Source organism: Acipenser ruthenus, chromosome 40 (genome assembly GCF_902713425.1).
Source record: "Acipenser ruthenus chromosome 40, fAciRut3.2 maternal haplotype, whole genome shotgun sequence".
Lineage (NCBI taxonomy): Eukaryota > Metazoa > Chordata > Actinopteri > Acipenseriformes > Acipenseridae > Acipenser > Acipenser ruthenus.
Window position 1 is genome coordinate 8178689 of NC_081228.1, and position 14379 is coordinate 8193067.

The 14379-nt window shown below is 47.5% G+C and overlaps 1 protein-coding gene and 9 non-coding genes across 11 annotated transcripts in view; 4 read left to right on the top strand and 6 right to left on the bottom strand.

Annotated features, from left to right (window-relative positions):
- Nucleotides 1-33: 33 nt before the first annotated feature.
- Nucleotides 34-14379, bottom strand: part of LOC131708099 (uncharacterized) — a 174376-nt gene continuing 160030 nt past the window's right edge. The window contains exons 1-2 of one of the 2 annotated variants that reach the window (XM_059010214.1): nt 4675-6732; nt 44-845 (exon numbers count right to left, since the gene is read on the bottom strand). In XM_059010214.1, coding sequence (XP_058866197.1) covers nt 838-845; nt 4675-5680 — 1014 coding nt within the window. In that variant the 5' untranslated portion in view covers nt 5681-6732 and the 3' untranslated portion in view covers nt 44-837. Of the gene's footprint in view, nt 6733-14379 lie in introns of those variants that run through there. The other variant, XM_059010213.1, reaches the window with a different exon arrangement.
- trnai-uau (transfer RNA isoleucine (anticodon UAU)) lies at nt 10643-10737 on the bottom strand. Its single transcript has 2 exons — nt 10700-10737; nt 10643-10678 (listed from the first exon to the last, which is right to left on the bottom strand). It is a non-coding gene; the product is annotated as a tRNA-Ile (tRNA).
- Nucleotides 10930-11003, top strand: trnat-agu (transfer RNA threonine (anticodon AGU)). Its single transcript has one exon. It is a non-coding gene; the product is annotated as a tRNA-Thr (tRNA).
- Nucleotides 11506-11579, top strand: trnat-agu (transfer RNA threonine (anticodon AGU)). The gene has a single exon. It is a non-coding gene; the product is annotated as a tRNA-Thr (tRNA).
- trnai-uau (transfer RNA isoleucine (anticodon UAU)) lies at nt 12570-12664 on the bottom strand. Its single transcript has 2 exons — nt 12627-12664; nt 12570-12605 (listed from the first exon to the last, which is right to left on the bottom strand). It is a non-coding gene; the product is annotated as a tRNA-Ile (tRNA).
- trnat-agu (transfer RNA threonine (anticodon AGU)) lies at nt 12857-12930 on the top strand. Its single transcript has one exon. It is a non-coding gene; the product is annotated as a tRNA-Thr (tRNA).
- trnas-gcu (transfer RNA serine (anticodon GCU)) lies at nt 13167-13248 on the bottom strand. Its single transcript has one exon. It is a non-coding gene; the product is annotated as a tRNA-Ser (tRNA).
- trnai-uau (transfer RNA isoleucine (anticodon UAU)) lies at nt 13699-13793 on the bottom strand. Its single transcript has 2 exons — nt 13756-13793; nt 13699-13734 (listed from the first exon to the last, which is right to left on the bottom strand). It is a non-coding gene; the product is annotated as a tRNA-Ile (tRNA).
- On the top strand, nt 13925-13998 carry trnat-agu (transfer RNA threonine (anticodon AGU)). The gene has a single exon. It is a non-coding gene; the product is annotated as a tRNA-Thr (tRNA).
- trnas-gcu (transfer RNA serine (anticodon GCU)) lies at nt 14238-14319 on the bottom strand. Its single transcript has one exon. It is a non-coding gene; the product is annotated as a tRNA-Ser (tRNA).

Consider the following 14379-nt stretch of genomic DNA (forward strand, 5'->3'; position numbering starts at 1 on the left):
TTCTTTAAAATGTTGCCTACAGAGAGAGCACTGTAGTGAACCCTGAGGCTCCAGTGTTAGTGTCCCATGTTAATGTTGCCTACAGAGAGAGCACATGTAGTGAACACTGAGGCTCCAGTGTTAGTGCCCCATGTTAATGTTGCCTACATAGAGAGCACACTGTAGTGAACCCTGAGGCTCCAGTGTTAGTGTCCCATGTTAATGTTGCCTACAGAGACAGCACACTGTAGTGAGCACTGGGGCTCCAGTGTTGTTTCCTGCTCATATCGTGCTTAGATATTATTCATTAATGTCTCATTGCTCTTTTGAATGGGTTCCACTGCTCCATTGCATCTGCTACTGCGTGCAATACTGTCCTGATCACAGTCCCTTCTCTCATTGCTTGCTGCATGTTCAACAGCTTTTTCTTTTGCCCCTTTTCTCATTGCATCTCTTGTTGCATGCATTACTGCAGTTTCTCATTAGTCCAGTCTCTTCTCTGATTGCTCTGGTTACTGTGTGGGTGGTTGTGGCAAAGTGGGTGGTGAGGGGTAGCTGTGTAGCAGTGATGCGGTGCAGGAGTAATGAGCAGACAACGGTAGTCCAGTGGAAAATAGGCTTTATTTGCCAGCACTGGTCTAGTGCTCAAAATAATAAGCCCGGCAATACACAACGATGTGTAAAGCTCGGGCTGACAAAACACAGGATACAGTCCTGAACAAAAGAAACAAGAATACGGTCACCCGTCTCGGGTGCGTGCAGTCGTGATTGTGGTGAGTGAATACACAGGACGTTGTGACAGTACGTGAGGAGGTGATCCGGCTTGTGTTCGCCCAGTGCGACAGCTCCGGATATGTTCTAGCTGTCTGGTGATTCGGAAACAAGACAGACAGTTAGTTTTCAGCCACTCCAGCGCACAAACACACACACACAGCTCTTTTAGAGCAGAACAGATTTTTAGGTCCTTCTCGGTCCTTGGTTTAACCCAAACGAAGGAAAAGAACAGCGTTACCCCGGCCCCTATATGTAATCCCGCATGATATCTAGGTAAACGGTTGCAGCTGCCTTTTACTTGCAGCTGCCCCTCGTTTACCTGTCAAATCAATACGGTCTTACAACAGAGTCTCGCTTCCTTCCAGGCTGACCCACTTTCCGGTCCCGGAAACGAACTGTCAGGCCAGCCCTTCCAGATACTTCTCCTCCCGTTCTTTAGCGCCCTCACAGGTCGGGAGGAAGATTTATCACCAGAACTCATTGTATTTCTGTCACATATCCCACCGCTCAGAGTGGAGCCGAAGGAACACTCGGCTAAATCTACCTTTCCCATTGCTCCCCCCTCCCGGGAAAAATAATCCGCATTTTGGTGGTCTTTCCCCGCACGGTGTACCATATGGTACATGAAGGGCTGCAATGCCAGATACCACCGAGTTATCCGGGCATTGCTGTCCTTCATTGTGCTTAACCACTTGAGTGGGGCGTGGTCTGTGACAAGATCAAATGAGTGTCCCAGCAGGTAGTATCGTAAAGAGTGAGTAGCCCATTTAATGGCTAAACACTCTTTTTCGACTACGGAGTAGTTGCGTTCCCGAGGTAACATTTTTTTGCTTATGTACAATATCGGGTGTTCTACTCCAGCTACTTTTTGGGACAAGACTGCACCCAACCCTACATCCGAGGCGTCGGTGTGGAGGATGAATCTCTTGGTGAAATCTGGGGTAATAAGAGTGGGGGCCTGGCAAAGTTTACGCTTAATCGTATCAAACGCCCCCTGACACTCAGCTGACCATTTAATTAAATTTGGCGCACTCTTGGCGCAAATTTGGTCGACTAACGGGTTAACCACTGTGGCGTACTCGGGGATGAAGCGGCGGTAATAACCGGCTAAGCCCAGTAGTGACCTCACCTGAGTCTTGGTTTTGGGGATCGCCGCATCAACCAAAGCCTGGATTTTGGTGACCACAGGTCTCACCCTTCCATTCCCCATTAAAAATCCCAAATATTGAGTCTCTGTCTTGGCAAACGCACATTTCCTCAAGTTAGCTGTCAGCCGGGCTGCCCTTAGAGACTGAAGAACGGCTGCAACCCTAGCCAAATGCTCTCGCCAGGTGGAGCTGTAAATCACCACGTCATCAATATACGCTGCTGCATATTCATGATGTGGGCGTAAAACCTGGTCCATCAGTCTCTGAAAGGCAGCGGGCGCACCATGTAGCCCAAATGGCATGGTTTTAAAGTGGAACAGCCCCTCTGGTGTTGAAAATGCGGTTTTCTCTCTGGAGCTGCGGGTTAGAGGGATTTGCCAGTATCCCTTCGTCAGGTCCAGAGTGGAAATAAACCTCGCTTTTCCCAGTCTGTCTAAAAGTTCGTCGACCCGAGGCATGGGATACGCATCGAACTTGGCAATAGCATTCACCTTTCTGAAATCTACGCAGAAGCGGTTGGTGCCGTCCTTCTTAGCCACTATTACAATAGGACTGCACCACTCGCTCCTGGAAGGTTCAATCACTCCAAGCTCGAGCATATCCCACACCTCTTTGCGAACGCCACTTCGTCGACTTTCCGGGATCCGGTACGGTCTCTCTCGCACTGTGACACCTGGAGGAGAGATAATGTCATATTCAACTAAGTTCGTCCTGCCGGGCACATCAGAAAAAACATCACTGAACTCCTCAATAAGCTTACGCAGCTCTCTTTGCTGATCCGGAACTAATTGTTCCCCCATTGAAATCGCTCTTGTGCTCGGGGTCTCTGGACAGGGACCTAAATCATCCTCCATATTGCCTGGGGCTATAAATAAGACCTCTCTTGCCTGCCAGGGCTTCAACAAATTAATGTGGTAAATTTCACGTTCATTCCGGCGATCGGGCTGTCTAATTTCATAATTTACTTTCCCTATAGCCCGAATCACCTCATACGGCCCCTGCCATTTAGCACACAGTTTTGACTCTGATGAGGGAAGTAGCAGCATTACCTTGTCCCCTGGTCGAAAGGTTCGAATCCGTGCATTTTTGTTATAATGCTGCTCTTGTCGGTGCTGAGCCGATCTGAGGTTGTCTTGGGCCAAACGACCGACCAAATCCAGGCGATCTCTGAGTAGGAGCACATACTTCACCACATTTTTAGACGAGCCTTTGTGCTTCTCCCACCCCTCTCTCAGCAGGTCGAGAATGCCGCGAGGCTGCCGGCCGTACAGGAGCTCAAAGGGGGAGAACCCCGTTGAACTCTGCGGCACTTCTCTCACTGCAAAAAGGAGGTAGGGGAGAAGTGATGCCCAATGTTTCTGCTCTTGTGTTACAAATCGCCTCAGCATCGACTTTAAGGTCTGATTAAAACGTTCCACCAGACCGTCCGATTGTGGATGATAAACGGACGTCCTGATGGGACGTATTTTTAATATTTTGTACACCTGCTGTAACGTATTGGACAAAAAATTAGTTCCGTGATCGGTCAAAATCTCCTTGGGGATCCCTACTCTGGCCATAATCTGTGCTAACTCGGTGGCTATTGCAGCGGCACTAGTGGACCTCAATGGAACTGCCTCCGGGTATCGCGTTGCATAATCCACCACTACTAAAATGTGCGTATACCCGGAGTCAGAAGGTAGCAAAGGGCCGACTATGTCCATTGCAATGCGCTCGAAAGGAGTGGAAATAATCGGCAGTGGGACCAAAGGGGAGGGGCGCACTCGACCCGGCGCTACTCGCTGGCAGTCTGGGCATGTGGCTACATATTTCGACACATCAGTATGAAGACCTACCCAATAGAATCGAGCCAATATCCGTTCCCTCGTCTTCTCGGCTCCGAGGTGCCCCGCAAAAGGGATATCATGCGCCAGCCTCATGACCTCCAGCCGACAAGACGGGGGAACCAACAATTGTGTTACAGGCTGTCCTGTGCCCGCGGCTAGGTTTACCCTATACAGTAATTGCCCCTTGATACTGAAGTGTGGATATACTAGCGCCCCAGCGCCGTCAACATCCTTACCTTCAATGGACCGGACCTGTCCCCAAGCGTGCACCAGTGACGGGTCGTTATGTTGGCCCCACACTAGGTCCGCGCTTGAGTACCACGGGTCCGGTACATCGAGAGGGGCTGGAATAACATCTGCTCTAGTCGGTCCAGTAACCTCGCTCTCTCGGTCACACTGCGTTCCCACTCCCTTCGACTGGCGTTTGTTACCATTGCAGCACTCTCCCACCAGACCCCAGCCTTGTCTCAACAACGCTCCCTCCCATTTTGCGGTCCGTCTCTCCTTATTCGTTTTTCTAGGACGGAAAAGAGGGGAAAACATTTCAGTGTGAAAAGGAAACACATCACCAATCCGTTCCTTTTTTTTTTTCTCTGCCACGTTTACGTGTGTGGCTGAGACTGCCATTTTTTTCATCAATTCTTTGAATTTTGGCCAGTCTCGGCCCAGAATAACTGGGTGTGGCAACCTTTCCGCCACCCCAACTACCAGGTGACGTTTTATCGGTCCTACCGATAAATATACTTTTAATGTGGGGTATGCCGCCGTGTCTCCATGGATACAGGAGATGGCCACCTGACCTCGTGGCCGCCACGACACACCGCCCAGGAGAGCTGTCCTAATCAAGGTTTGCTCACACCCTGTGTCCACTAATGCGTGGGTTTTCACATTCCCTAACACCACATTAATCAGACAAGGCCCCTCCCGACCATTTTCCCCACGCTTACCAGTCTCAGGTGCCCAATTGCACGCGGCCACGTCACACTCCATGGCAGCGGGGCATGACCTGGCCAGATGTCCCGGCTGGTGGCACCTAAAACAGATAGGAGGGACAGAGGGGGCATGGGTTAGAAATCTGTCCCGCTGCTGGTATGGCAACGGGGCAGGGGCAGCACCTCTACCCCAGCTGGGGGCCAACCTTGATCTCCATGGGGGGGAGGCAAGGGGGCCCAATGGGGTCGGTGCTCTGGGAGGTCTGGGTCCCTGGAACGAGGGGGGTGGTGGCGATGATGTTGGAGGAGAGGGAGAGAGAGCGCGGCTGCTCCGAAGGGCAGGGGCGGACAGGATCCCGATCCGGGCAGAGGTCAGGGAGTCCTCAAAATCTTCGGCCAATTTGACCGCCTCCTCCAGGGTGTCGGGGTTGTGGCGCCGTATCCACGCCTGGGTTTCGGCGCCGACCACATGGCAGAACTGTTCTACCACAATGGCTTCCCCCATCTGCTGGACGGTCTTCTTCCCGGGGGTCAGCCAATGCACCATGTGGTCGCACAACCTCTCCGCAACCACCCTGGGGCGTGTCTCCGGGGCTCTCCGGTACTCCCGAAACCGCGCCCGGTGGGTCTCGGTAGTAATGTTGAGTCGGCGGAGGATAGCCTGCTTGACCAGGTCATACTCAGTGGCGTGCTGGTCACTCATGGCCTGGTAAGCTGCCTGAGCCTCCCCAATCAGGCAGGGTCCCAATTGGCTGGCCCAGAACTCCCGCGGCCAAGCCGCCGCGGTAGCCAGCCGCTCGAATGCCACCAAGTACGCCTCCGGGTCATCCTCCGCCGACATCTTCATCGCCCGTGCCTTTGGGGGCGACATCACCGGTGTTGTAGTCGGGGTCGTTACCGCAGCCACGGCCAGTCCTACCCGTTCAATGAGCGCTGTATAGCGCTCCTCCCTCCTTCTCTCCTCTGCGTCCCGTCTGCTCTCCAGTGCCTGCAGCAGCTCCGCCAGCGCGTCGCGGTCCATGGTCCCGTTTCTGACACCACGTGTGGCAAAGTGGGTGGTGAGGGGTAGCTGTGTAGCAGTGATGCGGTGCAGGAGTAATGAGCAGACAACGGTAGTCCAGTGGAAAATAGGCTTTATTTGCCAGCACTGGTCTAGTGCTCAAAATAATAAGCCCGGCAATACACAACGATGTGTAAAGCTCGGGCTGACAAAACACAGGATACAGTCCTGAACAAAAGAAACAAGAATACGGTCACCCGTCTCGGGTGCGTGCAGTCGTGATTGTGGTGAGTGAATACACAGGACGTTGTGACAGTACGTGAGGAGGTGATCCGGCTTGTGTTCGCCCAGTGCGACAGCTCCGGATATGTTCTAGCTGTCTGGTGATTCGGAAACAAGACAGACAGTTAGTTTTCAGCCACTCCAGCGCACAAACACACACACACAGCTCTTTTAGAGCAGAACAGATTTTTAGGTCCTTCTCGGTCCTTGGTTTAACCCAAACGAAGGAAAAGAACAGCGTTACCCCGGCCCCTATATGTAATCCCGCATGATATCTAGGTAAACGGTTGCAGCTGCCTTTTACTTGCAGCTGCCCCTCATTTACCTGTCAAATCAATACGGTCTTACAACAGAGTCTCGCTTCCTTCCAGGCTGACCCACTTTCCGGTCCCGGAAACGAACTGTCAGGCCAGCCCTTCCAGATACTTCTCCTCCCGTTCTTTAGCGCCCTCACAGGTCGGGAGGAAGATTTATCACCAGAACTCATTGTATTTCTGTCACAGTGGTAGAGGGGGGTTTCGATTCAGACAGTAACACCCGGCAGCACGGGTAATAAATCCTGCACTGGTCTGTCCAACACCATATCAAACCATTGGCAGCTGCACTGTGCCTGTCTATCCTAGCCCTAACAATTTGAAAAGGATAAGCAGCTTTGAAAGCATGCAGGATCAGGGGGAGATCCAGATATGATTACTTTAACACATCTCTCTGATCTGATTCATTTTCTATGAACTGTAAAAAAGACTCCATTTAAAATGCTGCTGGTGTTCTTGCTTTCTTATCAGTTTAATATTCTGTTATTTGTGTTCTCTATTACTCTCTGCTATACAGGACCAGGGGCCTCATTCACAAAAGGTCCTTATTAGTGTGTGTTAGTAAAGTGCTCCGTATTTCCAAAAATAAGGGGGTATTCACTAAGAGGAATCCTTATGGAAGAAATTAGGGTATCATTTCAATACCATAGCATCCTAAATAAGGTGAGCCGTAAGGACATGAAATCACACAGAGTAAATAAGGTGAGCTGTAAGGACATGAAATCACACAGAGTAAATAAGGTGAGCTGTAAGGACATGAAATCACACAGAGTAAATAAGGTGAGCTGTAAGGACATGAAATCACAGAGTAAATAAGGTGAGCCGTAAGGACATGCAATCACAGAGTAAATAAGGTGAGCTGTAAGGACATGAAATCACACAGCGTAAATAAGGTGAGCTGTAAGGACATGAAATCACACAGCGTAAATAAGGTGAGCCGTAAGGACATGAAATCACACAGCGTAAATAAGGTGAGCTGTAAGGACATGAAATCACACAGCGTAAATAAGGTGAGCTGTAAGGACATGAAATCACAGAGTAAATAAGGTGAGCCGTAAGGACATGAAATCACAGAGTAAATAAGGTGAGCCATAAGGACATGAAATCACACAGAGTAAATAATGTGAGCTGTAAGGACATGAAATCACACAGCGTAAATAAGGTGAGCTGTAAGGACATGAAATCACACAGCGTAAATAAGGTGAGCTGTAAGGACATGAAATCACAGAGTAAATAAGGTGAGCCGTAAGGACATGAAATCACAGAGTAAATAAGGTGAGCCGTAAGGACATGAAATCACACAGAGTAAATAAGGTGAGCTGTAAGGACATGAAATCACAGAGTAAATAAGGTGAGCAGTAAGGACATGAAATCACAGAGTAAATAAGGTGAGCTGTAAGGACATGAAATCACACAGAGTAAATAAGGTGAGCCGTAAGGATATGAAATCACAGAGAGTAAATAAGGTGAGCCGTAAGGACATGAAATCACACAGAGTAAATAAGGTGAGCTGTAAGGACATTAAACCACAGAGTAAATAAGGTGAGCCGTAAGGACATGAAATCACACAGAGTAAATAAGGTGAGCTGTAAGGACATGAAATCACAGAGTAAATAAGGTGAGCAGTAAGGACATGAAATCACAGAGTAAATAAGGTGAGCTGTAAGGACATGAAATCACACAGAGTAAATAAGGTGAGCTGTAAGGACATGAAATCACACAGCGTAAATAAGGTGAGCTGTAAGGACATGAAATCACACAGCGTAAATAAGGTGAGCTGTAAGGACATGAAATCACAGAGTAAATAAGGTGAGCCGTAAGGACATGAAATCACACAGAGTAAATAAGGTGAGCTGTAAGGACATTAAATCACAGAGTAAATAAGGTGAGCCGTAAGGACATCAAATCACACAGAGTAAATAAGGTGAGCTGTAAGGACATGAAATCACAGAGTAAATAAGGTGAGCAGTAAGGACATGAAATCACAGAGTAAATAAGGTGAGCTGTAAGGACATGAAATCACAGAGTAAATAAGGTGAGCAGTAAGGACATGAAATCACAGAGTAAATAAGGTGAGCTGTAAGGACATGAAATCACACAGAGTAAATAAGGTGAGCCGTAAGGATATGAAATCACAGAGTAAATAAGGTGAGCCGTAAGGACATGAAATCACACAGAGTAAATAAGGTGAGCTGTAAGGACATTAAACCACAGAGTAAATAAGGTGAGCCGTAAGGACATGAAATCACACAGAGTAAATAAGGTGAGCTGTAAGGACATGAAATCACAGAGTAAATAAGGTGAGCAGTAAGGACATGAAATCACAGAGTAAATAAGGTGAGCTGTAAGGACATGAAATCACACAGAGTAAATAAGGTGAGCTGTAAGGACATGAAATCACACAGCGTAAATAAGGTGAGCTGTAAGGACATGAAATCACACAGCGTAAATAAGGTGAGCTGTAAGGACATGAAATCACAGAGTAAATAAGGTGAGCCGTAAGGATATGAAATCACACAGAGTAAATAAGGTGAGCTGTAAGGACATGAAATCACACAGCGTAAATAAGGTGAGCTGTAAGGATATGAAATCACACAGAGTAAATAAGGTGAGCTGTAAGGACATGAAATCACAGAGTAAATAAGGTGAGCCGTAAGGACATGAAATCACACAGAGTAAATAAGGTGAGCTGTAAGGACATTAAATCACAGAGTAAATAAGGTGAGCCGTAAGGACATCAAATCACACAGAGTAAATAAGGTGAGCTGTAAGGACATGAAATCACAGAGTAAATAAGGTGAGCAGTAAGGACATGAAATCACAGAGTAAATAAGGTGAGCTGTAAGGACATGAAATCACACAGCGTAAATAAGGTGAGCTGTAAGGACATGAAATCACACAGCGTAAATAAGGTGAGCCGTAAGGACATGAAATCACACAGAGTAAATAAGGTGAGCCGTAAGGACATGAAATCACACAGAGTAAATAAGGTGAGCTGTAAGGACATGAAATCACACAGAGTAAATAAGGTGAGCAGTAAGGACATGAAATCACACAGAGTAAATAAGGTGAGCCGTAAGGACATGAAATCACACAGAGTAAATAAGGTGAGCTGTAAGGACATGAAATCACACAGAGTAAATAAGGTGAGCTGTAAGGACATGAAATCACACAGAGTAAATAAGGTGAGCCGTAAGGACATGAAATCACACAGAGTAAATAAGGTGAGCTGTAAGGACATGAAATCACACAGCGTAAATAAGGTGAGCCGTAAGGACATGAAATCACAGAGTAAATAAGGTGAGCCGTAAGGACATGCAATCACAGAGTAAATAAGGTGAGCCGTAAGGACATGAAATCACACAGCGTAAATAAGGTGAGCCGTAAGGACATGAAATCACAGAGTAAATAAGGTGAGCCGTAAGGACATGCAATCACACAGAGTAAATAAGGTGAGCTGTAAGGATATGAAATCACACAGAGTAAAGATGTTTTAAGGCCATCACTTTAAAATCCCTTTATTTCAGTACAATAATAATAATGAGAACGCATCTTCTAGCAATCTGAATTAGATTACAATAACAGGCCGCGTTACATGTGAATTTGACATTTCTCAAGACATTTGTTTCTCGTGAGATTAACGTGGACTTTGTACTTTCTTACGTTTCCATGTGAAGTCTTTCATTTCCTGGGAACGCTTACTTCCCCCCGAACGCTATGCAAATGAAGGAAAGTGGGAGGGGTCGGATTTATATTAGCCACGGTAACGCCCCTTTCGATTCTCGTGCATTGTAGCGTGAAAGACCCCAAAATACTGTCTTCACGAGCAGGGACAGTTTCACGAGAAATAATCCACGTGTCACCCTGAATGACGTAAATTGTAATGAAAGATGTGATTTGGGCGTCTGCTAAGAAATAAATAATAATAATAACCACTCGGCCACCTCATCTGCCGTGCTGCGTGCTGTCAAAGAAGAGCTACATTTCAGGATGAAACCCTGGAACGTGAGCAGTTGTCTCAGAAATGAAAGGGATCAATTGCATCAAACTGGTGGGCAGCTGTCCGTGGTAGAGCTCATGCTTTGCATGTATGAGGCCCCGGGCTCAATCCCTGGCATCTCCAAGCCCTTTTTCTTCTCCTTCACTAAAATCATATTTTGTGATCAGAAGCAAACTCTTACACCTCCTTTCAGGCTTTTTCAAATATTCATTCATTCATTCATTCATTCAATCTATCTGTCTTTTGACTTGTAAATATATACATAAATATAGGTATGTCTGCGTGTGCAGATATTATTTTATTCCTATTTTCTACCAAATCTCACACTTGATGAACATTATCGTTGAAGCAAAACCTACTGGAATAAACTGACCGAGAAAAGGGAAGTGCTCCAGGTGAGCCTCGAACTCACAACCTCGGCATTGCTCTGCAGACATACTGCTATATAAGTACCGCGCGCTAACCGATTGCGCCACTGGAGCGTCAGCAGGTGCCGGCTGACAAACTTAGGAAATCCCTCCAAATGGAAGGCAGATCTTGGGACTGCAACAAAGCCCTTCACTTCAGCAAGCCAGGAGCCGGCTGACACACTTAGGAAATCCCTCTACATGGCAGGCAGATCTTGGGACTGTGCAACAAAGCCCTTCACTTCAGCAAGCTGCAGGCAGGGCCAGGGTGCTGTGGCTTTGTTGGTTAAAGTGCCTGTCTAGTAAACAGGAGATCCTGGGTTCAAATCCCTGCAGCACCGACATGTTCTCAATTTGTTTATTAGAAACAACCACAAAAGAAAATGATTTGAATTTTAAAGTGTTAACAAAGGAGAAAATCTTGCGGGACTGCAGGAACTCAGCCGCAACCTTTTAGTCATGCCACGCAGCACAGCTCAGCACGGTCCAACGCGCTATCTGTAGTGCCACAGAGCTAAACGCTGGTCAAAGCTGCACAGGGGAGAGCCGAGGCCATGGAGGAAAAAGTGCCAAAAGCCAACGAGGATGGGATTCGAACCCACGCATGCAGAGCACAATGGATTAGCAGTCCATCACCTTAGCCACTGGAGCGTCAGCAGGAGTTGGCTGACAAACTTAGGAAATCCCTCCAAATGGAAGGCAGATCTTGGGACACCAACAAAGCCCTTCACTTCAGCAAGCCAGGAGCCGGCTGACACACTTAGGAAATCCCTCTACATGGCAGGCAGATCTTGGGACTGTGCAACAAAGCCTTTCACTTCAGCAAGCTGCAGGCAGGGCCAGGGTGCTGTGGCTTAGTTGGTTAAAGTGCCTGTCTAGTAAACAGGAGATCCTGGGTTCAAATCCGAGCAGCACCTCCATGTTCTCAATTTGTTTATTAAAAACAACCACAAAAGAAAATGATTTGAATTTTAAAGTGTAAACGAAGGAGAAAATATTGCGAGACTGCTGGAACTCAGCCACAACCTTTTAGTCACGCCACGCAGCACAGTTCAGCACGGTCCAACGCGCTATCTGTAGTGCCACAGAGCTAAACGCAGGTCAAAGCTGCACAGGGAAGGAGAGCCGAGGCCACGGAGGAGTGCCAAAAGCCGACGAGGATGGGATTCAAACCCACGCGTGCAGAGCACAATGGATTAGCAGTCCATCGCCTTAACGACAGTGTGGAGTAGTGGTTAGGGCTCTGGACTCTTGACCGGAGGGTCGTGGGTTCAATCCCCAGTGAGGGACACTGCTGCTGCACCCTTGAGCAAGGTACTTTACCTAGATTGCTCCAGTAAAAACCCATCTGTATAAATGGGTAATTGTATGTAAAAAATAATGTGATATCTTGTAACAATTGTAAGTCGCCCTGGATAAGGGCGTCTGCTAAGAAATAAATAATAATAATAACCACTCGGCCACCTCATCTGCCGTGCTGCGTGCTGTCAAAGAAGAGCTACATTTCAGGATGAAACCCTGGAACGTGAGCAGTTGTCTCAGAAATGAAAGGGATCAATTGCATCAAACTGGTGGGCAGCTGTCCGTGGTAGAGCTCATGCTTTGCATGTATGAGGCCCCGGGCTCAATCCCTGGCATCTCCAAGCCCTTTTTCTTCTCCTTCACTAAAATCATATTTTGTGATCAGAAGCAAACTCTTACACCTCCTTTCAGGCTTTTTCAAATATTCATTCATTCATTCATTCATTCAATCTATCTGTCTTTTGACTTGTAAATATATACATAAATATAGGTATGTCTGCGTGTGCAGATATTATTTTATTCCTATTTTCTATCAAATCTCACACTTGATGAACATTATCGTTGAAGCAAAACCTACTGGAATAAACTGACCGAGAAAAGGGAAGTGCTCCAGGTGAGCCTCGAACTCACAACCTCGGCATTGCTCTGCAGACATACTGCTATATAAGTACCGCGCGCTAACCGATTGCGCCACTGGAGCGTCAGCAGGTGCCGGCTGACAAACTTAGGAAATCCCTCCAAATGGAAGGCAGATCTTGGGACTGCAACAAAGCCCTTCACTTCAGCAAGCCAGGAGCCGGCTGACACACTTAGGAAATCCCTCTACATGGCAGGCAGATCTTGGGACTGTGCAACAAAGCCCTTCACTTCAGCAAGCTGCAGGCAGGGCCAGGGTGCTGTGGCTTTGTTGGTTAAAGTGCCTGTCTAGTAAACAGGAGATCCTGGGTTCAAATCCCTGCAGCACCGACATGTTCTCAATTTGTTTATTAGAAACAACCACAAAAGAAAATGATTTGAATTTTAAAGTGTTAACAAAGGAGAAAATCTTGCGGGACTGCAGGAACTCAGCCGCAACCTTTTAGTCATGCCACGCAGCACAGCTCAGCACGGTCCAACGCGCTATCTGTAGTGCCACAGAGCTAAACGCTGGTCAAAGCTGCACAGGGGAGAGCCGAGGCCATGGAGGAAAAAGTGCCAAAAGCCAACGAGGATGGGATTCGAACCCACGCATGCAGAGCACAATGGATTAGCAGTCCATCACCTTAACCACTCGGCCACCTCATCTGCCGTGCTGCGTGCTGTCAAAGAAGAGCTACATTTCAGGATGAAACCCTGGAACGTGAGCAGTTGTCTCAGAAATGAAAGGGATCAATTGCATCAAACTGGTGGGCAGCTGTCCGTGGTAGATCTCATGCTTTGCATGTATGAGGCCCCGGGCTCAATCCCTGGCATCTCCAAGCCCTTTTTCTTCCCCCTTCACTAAAATCATATTTTGTGATCAGAAGCAAACTCTTACACCTCCTTTCAGGCTTTTTCAAATATTCATTCATTCATTCATTCATTCATTCATTCATTCAATCTATCTGTCTTTTGACTTGTAAATATATACATAAATATAGGTATGTCTGCATGTGCGGATATTATTTTATTCCTATTTTCTACCAAATCTCACACTTGATGAACATTATCGTTGAAGCAAAACCTACTGGAATAAACTGACCGAGAAAAGGGAAGTGCTCCAGGTGAGCCTCGAACTCACAACCTCGGCATTGCTCTGCAGACATACTGCTATATAAGTACAGGGCGCTAACCGATTGCGCCACTGGAGCATCACCTGGAGCGTTACCTGGAGCGTTACCTGGAGCCGGCTGACAAACTTAGGAAATCCCTCTACATGGCAGGCAGATCTTGGGACTGTGCAACAAAGCCCTTCACTTCAGCAAGCTGCAGGCAGGGCCAGGGTGCTGTGGCTTAGTTGGTTAAAGTGCCTGTCTAGTAAACAGGAGGTCCTGGGTTCGAATCCCAGCAGCACCTCCATGTTCTCAATTTGTTTATTAAAAACAACCACAAAAGAAAATGATTTGAATTTTAAAGTGTAAACGAAGGAGAAAATCTTGCGAGACTGCTGGAACTCAGCCACAACCTTTTAGTCACGCCACGCAGCACAGCTCAGCACGGTCCAACGCGCTATCTGTAGTGCCACAGAGCTAAACGCAGGTCAAAGCTGCACAGGGAAGGAGAGCCGAGGCCACGGAGGAAAAAGTGCCAAAAGCCGACGAGGATGGGATTCGAACCCACGCGTGCAGAGCACAATGGATTAGCAGTCCATCGCCTTAACCACTCGGCCACCTCATCTGCCGTGCTGCGTGCTGTCAAAGAAGAGCTACATTTCAGGATGAAACCCTGGAACGTGAG